Consider the following 15332-nt stretch of genomic DNA (forward strand, 5'->3'; position numbering starts at 1 on the left):
ATTATGTCGCTGTCCGCGGTGCTGAAACGCTCGCGTTTATGAGCTGATCTTACGCTATTTGTCTTGTATTGAGTCAGTATGTGAGAATAGAGAAGCTTCATAAACCTTTGCAAACGTTTTCTTATATTAACAGTAGAATATCTACTTATGCTTATTGCAGCAATGTTTTCAAAATGCATTTCGAGTATACTGAGAACTATACCGAGAACATACTGAGAGTCATTTGTGATTATTTTCACATTGCAAAGAATTCATTTATTTCTTATTTGATTGCATCTCACTTCAAACTATTTGATTGCTGAATGTGTTGCAATGCACACTTTAACTAATTCTGATTTCAGTTTGTAGATAAATGTTTTTGTCCTGCAAGTGTGTGTCTTAAATGAGTGGTGATTGTCAATATTGTCAGTGTGTGTGTGTGTGTGTGTGCATTGATCTAAGCTCACAGATGGCTCCGCTGTGCTTGCCAGATCTCTGCATGTCTCAGACTTTCCCAGGATTACATACAAAGTCTCTGTGTTTGTTCAGATCAGGCACAGTCTGACACTGATTCCAGGATGGGAGAAGCCTCCAGGGGTTAAACTCTGCATCTTTCTCTCACTCTTCCTCCTGACTCCCTCAATCATCAGCTGTTTCCATAACTACACATGTAATGTGCAATTTCAGCCCCCTATTTGGGGCATGAAAAGAGGTTGAGTGGCAGAGCTGAAGTACTCTCATTTTCTGTGGAGTCAATAGTTTCCTGTCTCTCAGATTCAATGGGAGTGCATTAGAGGTACATCTGACTCGCTAAACAGAGCAACACTTTATGTAATTTTATACAACTGTTGACCTTTAGGTTTTTTAGCCCCACATTATCAGTTCGCAACAGTGCAGAAAGATGAAGGTAATGATGAAGACGATGGGGTCATTGGTTCCTCTCACAGCTGCACTCTCTCTTTCATCTCAATGCTGAATGAGTGTCTTTTAGCAAAAGAGGGAGAAGTTCTGGAACAGAGCGAGGGATTGTGCTTGGAAAGAGAGAGGCACACACACACACACACACACACAGCAGATCTGTGTCTCAAGCACCTGTAGCTATGGCAACAACACTAAAGTTCTGCAAACGCTGCATTCTGTCAGGGAGGGGCTGAGCGGTCCTGCGGAAACGTCCTTCTCTCTCCCTGTAAGAATCCGAGCGGCGCTGAACTTCCGTGGGTGCGAGCTGAGTCTTCATGGACGTCAGTTTGACGCAATCGGCTCTGCCACGTGTGAAAGCGTGGGCAGGAGAGAACGAGAGAGCGATGCAGGGAGAGATTCCTGTGAAGGGCACTGCAATTATAGTCTGAGTGTAATGGCAGTGTGCGCATTAGCGCTGACAGGTCTCTTTCTCGAACGCACACTAATGGAGGGCGCAGCTCTCGACTACAGATATGATTCAGATGGCAGAACGGATGATAATTACAATGTCTATGATTGACAAGTGCTAACTCTGAATCCCTTCTGTTTGTTGTTTTCCCCACAGATATGTCCCTATCAGTCTAGTGAAGAATCAAACCCATATTCGTCTTAGCGAACAGATCAAACCCTTCCAGATCAAAGAACCCCAGGCAAGTCGAAAGCACTAAACTCGAATCAAAGGATCCACCCGTCCTGAAGCGAGAACATGGAGCGACGGTTCATCCCGTTAGCGCTGTGCGCGTGTATGTGTGTGATGTTCGCCCCGGGCATCTCCACTCCCTCCGGCCCGGCCTCTGCCACCTGTGCCACCCTGGAGCAGAGCCGGTTCTTCGGCGTATTCTCCTCTAAGACCGCCCTGCCGTCGTCCCCGTGCTCCTGGACCCTGCAGAACCCTGATCCTCGTCGCTACACCGTCTACATGAAGATCACCAAGCCTACTGAGACCTGCACCCCTCGACAGATCCGAACCTTCCAGTTCGACTCCTTCCTGGAGACCTCGCGCACGTACCTGGGCATGGAGAGCTTCGACGAGGTGGTGCGCCTGTGCGACGCTTCCTCCACCGTGGCCTACCTGGAGTCCAGCAAACAGTTCCTGCAGGTGCGGAAGGTGACGCCGAGTCTCGGTGTGGAGCCCGTGGAGGAAGACGAGGGGAGCGAAGGCAGCCAGTTCGGCGCTGAGTTTCTGGTCGTGGGAAAGAGGAACCCCAGTATGCCTGCCTGCGAGATGCTGTGCCAATGGTTGGAAGATTGCCTGGCGACCAGCACCCACGGAAACCCCTGTGGCATCATGATGACTCCCTGCCAGTGCTGGGAACCGCCCAAGAGGAAGAACGGTGGCTGTTACAGGGGCGGAGTCTACACCGAGAAGTGCACGCCCACCACTAGAGACAGCGGCCGCGACGCAGAGATCATGCGTAAGTGTGTGAGAGAGATGCAAGGGTCCAGTGGCGACCCATTTATTTGGTAAAGTGCAAGCAAATTTGTATGCACTCCTCAAAACGCATTAAAAGTTTTCTGTTTTCAGTTTAAACTGTTTCGTGTAAGCTCCCCCTAAGTTAATAACTAATGATCTTTGCAACAGAAGTGAATCAATCAAAACTAACTTTAGCTGGACAATAACTTTATTCTAGAGCTGCTGTAAAGGCAAAACAATCTGTTCCTTTAATTTCCTATTATCACTGTAAAGCTCCTTTGAAACAATCTATATTGTTAAAAGTGCTATATAAATGAAGGTGACTTGACTTGACTGGATGTGGTTCTGCTCTATAGTCGAGCTCCCCGAACCTCCGCTAAACAAATCAATGCCTCAGTGCTTGAGGTTGTTATAGCAACCATGCTGGGCTACAAAAAAACACATCCAAAGAGCGCCTCGATTCCCCATTTCAAATGGCCGTATCATGCAGCGTCCTGGCATTTGGCCTTCAAAGCTCCATTTTGCTTAGAAAAGGTTAAAAGGCATTTGTTTGTCTTTGAGACTTTTCCCCCTGCTGTTATAGAGCCAGCCTCTTTGAAATCAAAACCTTCATTTATGAGAAAACAATGCTGCATCGATTGTCAATAAGTTGACAGGCAGATTTGACGCCTCTATTGTGCTGATGAAGTTTGAATGCAGTAACAAGAGTTGGCCAGCAGGTGTCAGCACTGACGGCAGCATTATCATGACTCATCTGCAGTGAATGTTCTGTCCTCCACCTCTTCAGCATTACTCATCCAGTATATGTGTGTGTTGTGTTTGCAGGAGGCTGGAACGGATGGGGCCGCTGGTCCGAGTGCAGTAGCGAGTGTGGTGGTGGAGTCCAGGTGCGCAGTCGCGCCTGCCAGCCTGAGGATGGCGTGTGTGAGGGTGTCGTTGAGGAGGGACGCTCCTGCAACCCTCAGCCATGCATCGGTCAGTTCACTGTGCATAAATGTGCCCGCAGTCAAAGTGAGAGCTGTCAGATCTTACACCTGGGTTTGTGTTGATTTATGCAGGTCAAGTGCGGCAGAGAAGTCAAGGTCTGCGCTCCATCATCGGCCAGCGGCGTGACTCTGATGGCACCATCATGGCTAATCAGGCCCCTGAGAAAGGTGTGTATGGCAACACTAGAAAAGCAGTCTGGAATAGTGAAAGTGTAGTGCTGAATCAAACTCTTTGTTATGCTCCTGTTTTTTGCAGAAGAAACCCAGCAGGACACGTGGTCCTCATGGAGTATGTGTTCTGTGAGCTGTGGCGAAGGCTGGCAAACTCGCGCACGTTCCTGCATGACATCTGGTCACAGCAGCCAATGCACCGGCCCTTTGAGAGAGAATCGACCCTGCAACAACACTGCCGTCTGCCCAGGTACTTCAATTCACACACACACATTTGTCAATATTAATTTGTCCATATCACGGGATGAGTGATTGACTAACGACTCTGCTTGTGCAGTAAATGGATTGTGGGACGAATGGGCTCCCTGGAGTTTGTGCTCGTCCACATGTGGTCGTGGATACCGTGATCGCGTACGTACCTGCAAACAACCTCGTAATGGAGGAGAACCCTGCCGCGGACCCACCAAACAAACCAAGTTCTGCAACATTGCTGTCTGCCCAGGTCAGTACTCTCAGCCTGAGCGCTATTCCAGATCTCAGCACCAGATGGCACTGTACACCTCCATAATTCAAGCCCTTTCAATAACAGCTTTAATCTTCCCTCCTCTGTAGTTGATGGTTCCTGGAACGATTGGTCTGCATGGACTCCCTGCTCGTCCTCTTGCTCTAATGGAACGATGCAGAGAACCCGTGAGTGTAACGGCCCCTCGTACGGAGGCTCAGAGTGCAGAGGAGAATGGCTAGAAACCAGCAACTGCTTCCTCAGAGACTGCCCAGGTACAGTATTCCTCACATATGCATATGAAATGAAGCGTAGCGTCAGTTCTGGCAGGTCACTTTAGTCAAGCTCTCATCAGTGACTCTCAGCTGATCCACGTCTACCTATAGGAATACGACTCCTATCACTGTATACATATATAAGCTCCTTCAGTATTATCAGCAGCTTTCGCGATTCTCAGGAGAAAATGACCCTCCTCCCTCCCCAGCTCCTCATCTCGTCAGTCAGGATTCTGATTCCCCTTTGAATCAGACTAAATTCTTGAATTATGTTGTACTTTAAAATATTGAATTAATGATATCTGCAACCATGTTGGTTCTGTTCTGTTTATCATTGCTCTTATTGCCCTGCTCTTATACATGCAGGGAGTTCTTGCCCAGAACAGAACCATACCGCCAATCCACTGTCCAACTGTATGCTAATTATCAATCACATTTGATGAAAGTGGTCCTGACAGAAGTTGTTTTTGTTCCTAAATATCTGTAAACAAGTGTTTAAATGAGAGATGTGTTGTCGCCCTCTAGTGGACGGAAGGTGGCTGCTGTGGAGCTCGTGGGGCAGTTGCAGTAAGTCCTGTGGTGGAGGTCATCAGCTCAGACAGAGAGTGTGTGAAGGACCTTTCTTTGGCGGAGAGCCTTGCAACGGTGATAAATCAGAGATGAGAAACTGCAACGAGAAGCGGTGCCCAGGTGAAACCCCAAACCAGATTTAACTCTCAGTAATGCATGCACCAGTTTTGAGGTGAGTTTTAATTGCTTATAAATGTGTTTGTCAGAACCTCACGAGATCTGCGGAGAGGAGAACTATGGCAGTGTGGTGTGGAAGAAGACGCCGGCGGGCGACACGGCTGCTGTGCCCTGCCCGTCCGACGCCACAGGTACTGATCTCAGATCTCTCGTCCAGCGCTCTAGCTTCTGTGCCCAGTGTGGGTCGCTGGCCTGAGTTTAGGGAAAGAGGCCGTCTGTAACCCTCCTCTCTTTGACTCCTGCAGGCCTGATCCTCCGCAGATGCACGCTGGACGCCGTAGGTCTGGCCTTCTGGGAGAACCCAACTCACATCAAATGTGTTTCCAAAGAATTCCAGGACATCCAGACCCTGGTAAGCACCATCAGACAAATACTAGTACATCAGGGGCGTTCGCACCGGAGGAACCTCTTCATAGTTCCTAGAACTATTTACTATTATAGCCTATATATTTACTCCAGAAACTAACTCTGCAAACATGGAAAACAGTGATAGATGGACCTCTTAACCTTTACACTGAGGAGAAAATCCAATGCAACTTTAAAGGGAACAAGCCAAACATGATTATGTATTTCTTCTCAGGGACATCAACCACACACCATACGCTAATAACTTTCTATGACTTCTTTCTATGTATAACAGTTCTATCTAATAACATATTAGACGTAAACTAATGAACACGTCACTTCAGAGTTCCTACTGGCGGTGCGAATGCAACCAGGAAAACATTCTTGAGGGAACCATCCTGATGGCTAGTTCCTAGAACTGAGTTACTAGAACCACCCGGTGCGAAAGCCTCTTTTGTGTTAACCGTGGCATTACGGTTGGAGGACTGGATTCCTAACGGTCCTTCTCTTGCCAGACGCGTGATCATGTGACCCGGTCTCAGAGCGGTCAGCTGGTGGACGGCGTGTCCGAGGTTCTGTCCAAACTCAGGATGGCATCGATCGACAGCACGAAGTACAGCGGAGACCTGCTAGCAGTGATGGAGGTCCTGAGGAACAGCACGGAGATCTTCAGAGGCTCCAAGATGAGCCTGAGCAACGCAGATGTGGAGGTAAACACCGTCCCCATGAGCAACACATGTAATGGTGATGGGAAAACTGAATATCTGATCTAATAACCCTTTCATTGTTTGACCCACAGAATTACGCTCACACCATAAGCAACTTACTGCAGGAGACACACCGAGAGAAATGGGAGGAAGCTCAGCTGGTGAGTGTGTGTGTGATTTCCACTGACGTACGTGTTCATGCACATTGTGTCTTCATACCAAATAAAGAAGCAGAGAAATCGAGTGCGCCCACATGCCAATCTGTGACAGCAGACAACGCACACACACACACACACACACACACACACACACACTGATGAATCAGTCAACAAGTCATTCACGCTCGGGTTTGTTGTGCTTCAGATGGGCGCCAACATCAAGGAGTTCTTCAGTCTGGTGGAGAACTTCATCGACATGATCGGGCGTCAGATGAGAGATTTCCAGGACATCTATGAGGTCACCGAGAATCTGGGTGAGTGTGAGACGGGTCCCGAGTGCGAGACGACATGTGTGTGTGTGTGTGTGTGTGTGTTTGACTGTTGTTTTCTGACGCCCCTTCAGAGCTGAGCATCCAGAAGCGACCCCGAACCATGACCTCCGACCTGACCTTTCCTCTGAAGGGCTGGCGCGGGATGATCGACTGGGTTCGCAATGCAGAAGAGAAAATCACAGTGTCCCGCAATGCCCTGAGTCTAGACGTGCCAGGTACACACACACACACACACACACACACACATACTCACACACACACACCTGTGTACTGAGGCTAATGCAGCTCTGTACACACACACACACACACACACACACACATACTCACACACACACACCTGTGTACTGAGGCTAATGCAGCTCTGAATGTGTGTGTGTAGACGCTGAGCAGAGCACGGGGTTCGTCACCGGTATCGTTCTCTACAGAAATCTGGGTCCCATCCTGTCCTTACAGAGGTAAACACACACACTCACACACACTCACACTCACACACACACACACTTACAAATCTTCTGATTTACAAGCTTCTGCTTAAAATGCATGTAATCAAATTTCTAGAAAAACTAAAATTGTCTACAAATGAATTACCCCGTAAAACTCAAATGCAATTTTTTTGTTAAATAATCATTTCAGCACAAAGTGATAAAATGCATGATCAATAACAGTGATTCTGATCATCGATGATCTCGTTCTTCATAGCAACAGCACACTGCTCAACTCAAAGGTCGTCACGGTAACGGTGAAGCCCAACCCTGGGTTCCTGTCGGCACCTGTCGAGATCGACTTCCCTCACCTGCACAACGTGAGTCCCCGAGAGCGTATCACTCGTTCTGTGGAAGATGAGTGAGTGAGTGAGTGAGTGAGTGAGTGAGTGAGTGAGTGAGTGAGTGTGTGTGTGTGTGTGTGTTTGTGAGTGTGTGTGTGTTGAGAACATGGAGGAAGTGACATATGACACAGATCAAACACCGCCTAACAGCATCTCTCTCTCTCTCTCTCTCTCTCTCTCTCTCTCTCTCTCTCTCTCTCTCTCTGCAGGGCACTGTTAATGAGACCTGCATCGCCTGGGACGAGAGCGAGAGGTGGGTGGAACCTCTTGTGATGTGTGTGTGTGTGTGTGTGTGTGTGTGTGTGTGTGTGTGTGTGTGTGTGTGTGTGTGTGTGTGTGTGTGTGTGTGTTGTTGCAGCTCTAAAGGTCACACACACTCTTCTGCCCTCGTACACTGTGTCATCTCCACACCTCCCTGACAGCCGCTAATCATATTCAAATGAGTCTCCGCCCCCACTCCACTCATCACTAATGACCTTATGAATATTCACAGGGCATTCAAAACCTTTCAATGGTTCTTTTCACCATACACTGCCCACATAAACATTGCCTGTCACACACTCACACTCACACACACACACACTCACACACACACACACACACTCACAAATGCACACACACATTCACGCATACGTGAACACACACTCACACATTTAAACAGTTGAGTTTCTGTGTGATCAGATCATTTAATGGTGTGTGTGTGTGTGTGTGTGTGTGTGTGTGTGTGTGTGTGTGTGTGTGTGTGTGTGTGTGTGTGTGTGTGTGTGTGTGTGTGTGGAGATCATTTGAAATACTGTTGAAAGCATCAAGACTATATTGGCACGATTGTCTTTATATGCATATTTCCAAATGCACACTTTAACAGCAGAATTGAATATTGACAGAAAGGAATATGCAGTATAATAACAATATAGAATAAAATACAATTATTTATGCATGAAGGATATATATATTTTAACACCAGTACTCAATGTTCTGAGCGCAACATAAAATGGCCAAGAAACATTTTATGATATGACATGATATCTTCTAAATGCCTAGCATGTAAATATGGTTATGGATATGGTAATCATCAGAGTGTGTGAGTCTGGATGAGCTGCTCTGCTGTGTGTGTGAGAGAGAGCTTTATTTCAAAGTGTATCTAACGTGTGTGTGTGTGCTTGTGTGCGCGCAGCGCGTCCCTGCTCGGCTCCTGGTCCGCGCGCTCCTGCAGATCCGTGTCGCGCGACTCCAGAACCACATGTGTGTGTGACGGACTGTCCACCTTCGCCCTGATCGCGCGACCGAACCCCGACCCGGTGAGTGTCCGATCATCACCTGTGTGTGAGTGAGTGTGTGTGTGTGTGTGTGTGTGTGTGTGTGTGTGTGTGTGTGTGTGTGTGTGTGTGTGTGTGTGTGTGTGTGTGTGAAAATGAAGCGATCCTCCTGGTAACCGAACAGCATTGATTAAAACCTTGTTTATCATCGGTTGATTGGATGTGATTATCTTTCATGTGAGAGTTTCATTTGTATATTATGACGATTTGATTGACAGCTGATATGATGCGTGTTCGATGATCGATCGGTTCATTTCAGTTCTCTTCAGGAATCTGATGATCGATAATAGATGTGATTGTCTTTCATTCGTGTATTTGTGTGCTTTAATACATTTATAGATGTGATACGGATCGTTGTTTTTGCTTTTGCTTTTTTTTTTTTTTTGGCGCAGAAGCAGTTGCCATGGCAACCGCATCCGCAGCCTCGCGCTGTAATTCGGTTATCAGCATGAGAGGAAAAAAACAACTCTGCACTGCAACGCGACGCGTCCAAACACAACGCTTCCCTTTACACGCATTAACGGAGCGTGCTGTTTAGACGCGTCGTGCAGTTCAAAGATGGTTTAAAAGACGTGTGTGTGTGTGTGTGTGTGTGTGTGTGTGTGTGTGTGTGTGTGTGTGTGTGTGTTTTACACACACACGTTTAACTGTGCTAATGTGGAGCAGCAGTGAGGGAATGTGGAGCGTCTCTCTCACCTTCACTTCTCCTTCATATGAGCTGCCCTGTTTCTGCCAGTCATTCTGTCCTGAGGGAGATGTGTGTGTGTGTGTGTGTGTGTGTGTGTGTGTGTGTGTGTGTGTGTGTGTGTGTGTGTGCGTGCGTGAGTGTGAGTGTTCACACTGACCTTACTGTGTTTCTCCGCAGAACATGGATAGGTCTCTGTTACCGTCGGTTACGTTGATCGTGGGATGCGGGGTGTCGTCCCTCACCCTCCTCCTCCTCATCATCATCTATGTCTCCGTGTGGAAGTAAGAAACTTATCATAATGATTGACTTTATTATTTTTTTGATGGGTTGATTGATATTATTCATTTATTGATTGACTTATCATTTGGATCTAGGGTTTTCAAACTTTTTGGAGCCCAGTTTAAAACCGCTCGGTTGGACTGACTGGTTTTCATTGATCATCTTTTTCTTCTCAGGTACATTCGCTCAGAACGTTCAGTGATCCTGATCAACTTCTGTCTGTCAATCATCTGCTCCAACGCCCTCATTCTGATCAGTCAGACGCAAGCGCGCAACAAGGTGAGGCGACCGACCCTGATCCCGACCCCGATCCCAATCCCGATCCCAACCCTGATCCTGACCCCAATCCCGATCCCGATCCCGACCCCAATCCCGATCCCAATCCCAATCCCGATCCCGATCCCGACCCAGATCCCAATCATCATCCCAATCCCAAACCTGATCCCGACCCCTACCCTGATCCCGATCCCGACCCCTGACCTTGACCTTCCTCAGCTCTGACGGCCCCGGCTCACCTCTGGTTCTCTCTCTCAGGTCATGTGTGCACTGGTGGCGGCGCTGCTGCACTTCTTCTTCTTGTCCTCGTTCTGCTGGGTCCTGACCGAGGCGTGGCAGTCCTACATGGCCGTGACGGGCCGCCTGCGAAACCGCATCATCCGCAAACGCTTCCTGTGCCTGGGCTGGGGTGAGTGTGTGTGTGTGTGTGTGTGTGTGTGTGTGTGTGCTGGTGCTGATTCTGCCGGATCTCTGTCGGGATGGTGTCTAACTTTCTCTCTCTCTCTGGATCTCTCTCAGGTCTGCCCGCTTTAGTCGTCGCCGTTTCCGTCGGCTTCACCAAAGCCAAAGGCTACGGCACCGTCAACTAGTGAGTATTCCCCATCCCGTTCCTCTCGTCTCTCTCTCCGCATGTGTGTTTTAGTGAGTTTAACGCTGTGCTCTTGTTCTCCGCAGCTGCTGGCTGTCTCTCGAGGGCGGTCTCTTATACTCGTTCGTGGGTCCGGCGGCTGCTGTCGTTCTGGTGAGGAGACGCTCGCGGTCACTGCGTGAACATTTCATTTAATATTCAACAATATTATTGATCTCCTGCATTGACACCATTATATGAGAACTGAACTGAGCTGGACGATGACATCACTGTTTTCTCCAGAGCGGATATATATATAAATGAACTAAATTAATAACTTTTTTACTACAAAAATGAACCGTCACTGAACTTACAACATGCAACTTTGTTGCATTATTTTCCTGTTATCTCTGTAAAGCTGCTTTGAAACACTAAAAAGCGCTGTATAAATAAAACTGACTGTGTGATTATTGCATCGACAGCACATGCACATGCAGTTCACTGACGTCTCCTGTGTGTTTTCAGGTCAACATGGTGATTGGTATTCTGGTTTTCAACAAGCTTGTGTCCAAAGACGGCATCACAGACGTCAAGCTGAAAGAGAGGGCTGGGTAAGAAACATTAAACACACCTAATGAAACACCACACACTCCAGCCGGATGTTGTGCTAACGTGCTGTCCTGCAGGGCGTCGCTGTGGAGCTCCTGCGTGGTCCTCCCTCTCCTGGCGCTGACCTGGATGTCTGCGGTGTTGGCCATCACGGACCGCCGCTCCGCTCTCTTCCAGATCCTCTTCGCTGTCTTCGACTCCCTGGAGGGATTCATCATTGTCATGGTGCACTGCATCCTGCGCCGCGAGGTTAGCACGCTCACGACCGCAGCACATGTGTGTTTAACGTGTGTATGAGTGTGCCAGAGCTCATACGTGTGTGTGTGTTTCAGGTTCAGGAGGCGGTGAAATGCCGTGTTGTGGATCGTAAAGATGACGGGAACGGCGACTCCGGAAGCTCCCTGCAGAACGCCCACACGCAGCTCATGGTGAGTGCGCACGCAAGCATTCTCCTGCTGTTCACATGCTAACATTGGCATTGGCTGACCACGTAATGAGCATGTGCACACCGTCAGCATTGGAACCTGTTTCAAGGTTTGCGTTCTCGAGCCTCAGACACTGTTGTTGTGCAAATGAGTGGCCGGAACGCATTAAGGGTTTTCTGTTAGAACGATGTGTGTGTTAGCGGCCCCTAAGTTAATAACTAATGATCTTTACAACGGAAGTGACTCAATCAAAACTAACTTTATATGGACATTATCTTTCTTTCTCGTGTGCAGTCTGACTTTGAGAAGGATAGCGACTCAAACCGACTAGGTAAGTAAACAAACCACAAAGAGCATTAAAGTCTTCATGATAACTGATGGGTTAGGGGGACTGTTTTCCACACGCCTCGGTCTCACCTGTCTGTCCGCTTCCCTTCAGGTGGAATGAAGAGCTCTTCCGAGGAGAAGATGCCCCCTCCACAGCTTCCCCTGCCCCTCGGCCCAAACTTCCACACCCTTCCGTCCAACCCCAGCGGAAAGAGCCACTTCCCCCCCGTTCCCGAGTACTCCAGCCACACGCTCACCCTGCGGAGAGAGAAAGGTCGCGGGGTCGACCCATCCTGCGGGAAACCTGTGTATGTGTGTGACAGCGAGCTCTTCAAGCAGCTGGACGTGGATCTGGCCCTCGCTCAGGCCGAGAGTGTCTGTCCTGACGGCAGCGGTTATGTGCTCCTGCCCAACACCACCTCCACCCTCCGCGCCAAACCCAAAGACGACTCCAGCGGCTCCGGCAAGTACAACATCAGCACCGAGCTCCCGCAGGCCCGCCTCATGCATCTGAGTGGAACCTTCGCCGAACCGCAAGCCGCCTACGCCGTCAAAACGCTCCCCGCCGACCGCGTCAGTGTATCGTACTCGGAGCGCGACTCGCCCATTCAGAACATCCACAACATCTCCAGCGAGAGTCACGTGACCAGCAGTCTGGGCGACACCTTTGACTCCATGAACTCCATGATGTCCAAGAGTGAAACCATCTCCACCCTGTCTATGAGCTCTTTGGAGGTCAGCGAGGGGGTAAGAGGCGCCGTTCATTCTTGCTAATGCCACACCCAATGAACACCTCGTCTGATGAATTACATGATTATTGCATGATGTGATATTAAAGCTTGCCTGTTTTACTCTCACAGAGGCAGAAATCCCGTTATGCAGAACTTGATTTTGAGGTAATTACTCACTTTCAGAGTTTTGTAGCACTAGTTAAATGCACATCTGCAACAGTACCTTAATAAGCGTTTCTTTCTCTCTCGTGTAGAAAATCATGCACACCCGAAAGCGCCACCAGAACATGTTCCAGGACCTCAACAGAAAAATGCATCACGCCGAGAAGGACAGGGAGTCACCGGCCTCCGACAGCAAGGTGAGCCGCTGAACCAGACGGTCATATGTGGAACTTTCCATGATTGAACTCTGAATACTTTCTGGAAAAAAGAACATATGGGAACCTCTTGGCTCGGACTTTGGATTAATGCTATTTTCTCTCTGCAGTCTGTCAGATGGAGCGTTTCCTCCGCTGGAAGTGACAAGACAAACCATAGCGTAAGTGTCCCAGTCTTTTGACTGCCTGTGAAGTTTTCCCACTCCCTGCCGAGTACGCCATCTCCAACTCTGTTCTCAATGTCTCTCTCCAGGATAAGCAGCAGGGAGCCATGGATCGCTCCTGGGAGAGCATGAGCCGGACGCAGGCGTCTCCACCTGCCTGGGTCCGAAAGGACATGGAGCCGCTTCAGGCGTCTCCTCTGGATCTCCAGGGCGTGGAGTGGGAGAAGGCCGGAGCATCCATTCCCCTTGTGGGCCAAGACATCATTGACCTGCAGACAGAGGTGTGAGGGAACCACATCTAACCCTGAACACCTCGGTCTGAATTTGATTTGGGAAAGAGAGCGGAAATGAAGGGATGAGCATGTAGAGGGCGGAGAGGTAGAGAGGAACCCGAGAGGGGAGTGCTGTACCCGTCTGTCATTTCAATACGTGTCTCTCCAGCTTCAGAAGTAGCTCTCAGCTCTAGATGATCATTAGAAGGCATCTGAAGGTTTTCCGTGCCAGGAGAGATTCTGGTTGGTTCATCGAGAGCTTTTCCCAACACTCTTCCATCTGGTCCAGGAGGTGGCGTGGACACCCGCCTGTGCCCGTTCATTTTTCCACAGCTCCGGTTTGGGATGGGCGAATCTTCCCAGAGGAGGGTCGTTAGCTTTCTCGGCTGCTCGAGTTTGGCCCTTTGGGGCTCCTTCCAGAGCGATCTCGTCGGCCGTCTCCCATGAGCCTCTGGGGTTGTGAGCTGTGCCGAATGGACACACATGAACTGCCGTCGCTGTGGTGTTCGTTTTTAGCGCTTTGCGTGGAGCATTTCTGGACGCTTCCATCAAACTTTGGGGAAATAATTGTACTGAAAACTTGAAAAAGACTATAAGAGCATCATGATTCCTCTGTTATTAGTGTAGTGTGTTATTATTATCATTATTATTATTATTATTATTAATGTTATTCCTTCGTTCTTATGATCATGTTATGATTTTGAGCATATATCTGTTCATCGAAGTTTATTTTCAAGAACTGTATGAAACTGTTCAGTCATTCCCAAAACAGCAGCAGGATGGAGTATCCCAGCATGAGCTCAGCATTCTGGGTAATGTAGGCGGAGCAGCAGTGACTGTGTAGCCTTGGACTCTTTGCGGACGAGCTGTTGTTTTCTCCTTCGCTCCATTGGATCAGATCACTGTGTTCCCTCCATTCCCACCAGCGGCTCTTTCTACGGCCTTGTGAACGAATCCCCAGCGCACGTTACGGGAGAGAGTCCCGGTGCAGTAGATATGCCAAACCATTGACTGGCATCAGTGCAATATGAGGACAGATGCTTGATGCCCAAGCAGGACTGACATCAGAATCTTGTCAGGTTTTGTTAATCATTTTCAGAGTTTTATATCGCCTTTATAGACCCTATAGAATCCTTTATGACAACACTGTTCTCGGACTATATTAGCTATCAAATGAAGGACAAAACAAGACGCTGTGTCTTGCTGCTAAAAGAACTTTCAGGAAAGAAAAATATGAGTAATAGCTTAGAGATATATCTGACTGTGCTTCAGGAAAATGCCCTAGAGTTTTGTACTGATTTCTCCATATTGCTGAGACACTGAACCCTCGGTCGTCTTGTTTTTTAGACCTGTGTGTGTCTCTGTGTGTGTGCTGATATTCCTCGCGTCTCCTGTTAGCGTGAGGTTCCCGATGTCTGTCTGAATCTCCAGCAACAGAGTCTCTCTGTGTGTTTTACCTCCTCTTGTGATTGTACAGTTTTAAGAACAATAAGGTAAAAGTGTCTAGTTTCTAATAAAATAAAAGAACTTAAAATTACTGACTGCCTACTCTTCACTTTCTTGACTGAAAATGTGGTTTCTGCAGCACCAAGTGTTCTGAAAGCATCAAACCACCAATCAATCTGTACATGAAACTGACACACATCACAGACAGCTGTTGTAATGATAGTAGTTTCTGAGAAATGCTGCCGATGTAAGATGTCTTGTTTTTTGCTTAATGTCTAAATTAGGGTCATCAATGTTAAAGGAGAACTTGGTAACTTTTTTAACTTAATAAAACTGTCTAGAAATCATTTGGATGGTTAAACAACCTGTTCTGGTGATATTGGTGACTTTCCCCGCTCCCCCCAGCGTTCCCAGGCGGAAAACCAACCTTGCAACTTGCGCACTGCCGTCCC

At 48.3% G+C, this 15332-nt stretch overlaps 1 protein-coding gene across 1 annotated transcript in view; it reads left to right on the forward strand.

Annotated features, from left to right (window-relative positions):
* Positions 1-14971, forward strand: part of LOC309511317 (adhesion G protein-coupled receptor B1-like) — a 15845-nt gene extending 874 nt beyond the window's left edge. Inside the window, exons 2-32 of the mRNA XM_082186422.1 lie at positions 1505-2354; positions 3179-3328; positions 3412-3507; positions 3596-3760; positions 3848-4012; positions 4123-4287; positions 4813-4977; positions 5064-5165; positions 5280-5386; positions 5895-6089; positions 6179-6247; positions 6450-6558; positions 6648-6791; positions 6956-7031; positions 7276-7378; positions 7612-7655; positions 8577-8700; positions 9584-9687; positions 9862-9964; positions 10220-10370; positions 10481-10550; positions 10637-10703; positions 11055-11140; positions 11216-11387; positions 11471-11566; positions 11858-11894; positions 12003-12637; positions 12751-12786; positions 12876-12980; positions 13109-13159; positions 13252-14971. Coding sequence (XP_082042548.1) covers positions 1646-2354; positions 3179-3328; positions 3412-3507; positions 3596-3760; positions 3848-4012; positions 4123-4287; positions 4813-4977; positions 5064-5165; positions 5280-5386; positions 5895-6089; positions 6179-6247; positions 6450-6558; positions 6648-6791; positions 6956-7031; positions 7276-7378; positions 7612-7655; positions 8577-8700; positions 9584-9687; positions 9862-9964; positions 10220-10370; positions 10481-10550; positions 10637-10703; positions 11055-11140; positions 11216-11387; positions 11471-11566; positions 11858-11894; positions 12003-12637; positions 12751-12786; positions 12876-12980; positions 13109-13159; positions 13252-13449 — 4599 coding nt within the window. The 5' untranslated portion in view covers positions 1505-1645 and the 3' untranslated portion in view covers positions 13450-14971. The remainder of the gene's footprint in view (positions 1-1504; positions 2355-3178; positions 3329-3411; positions 3508-3595; positions 3761-3847; positions 4013-4122; positions 4288-4812; positions 4978-5063; positions 5166-5279; positions 5387-5894; positions 6090-6178; positions 6248-6449; positions 6559-6647; positions 6792-6955; positions 7032-7275; positions 7379-7611; positions 7656-8576; positions 8701-9583; positions 9688-9861; positions 9965-10219; positions 10371-10480; positions 10551-10636; positions 10704-11054; positions 11141-11215; positions 11388-11470; positions 11567-11857; positions 11895-12002; positions 12638-12750; positions 12787-12875; positions 12981-13108; positions 13160-13251) is intronic.
* The last annotated feature ends 361 nt before the right edge of the window (positions 14972-15332 follow it).

Source organism: Leuciscus leuciscus, assembly GCF_965113295.1.
Source record: "Leuciscus leuciscus genome assembly, chromosome: 12".
Lineage (NCBI taxonomy): Eukaryota > Metazoa > Chordata > Actinopteri > Cypriniformes > Leuciscidae > Leuciscus > Leuciscus leuciscus.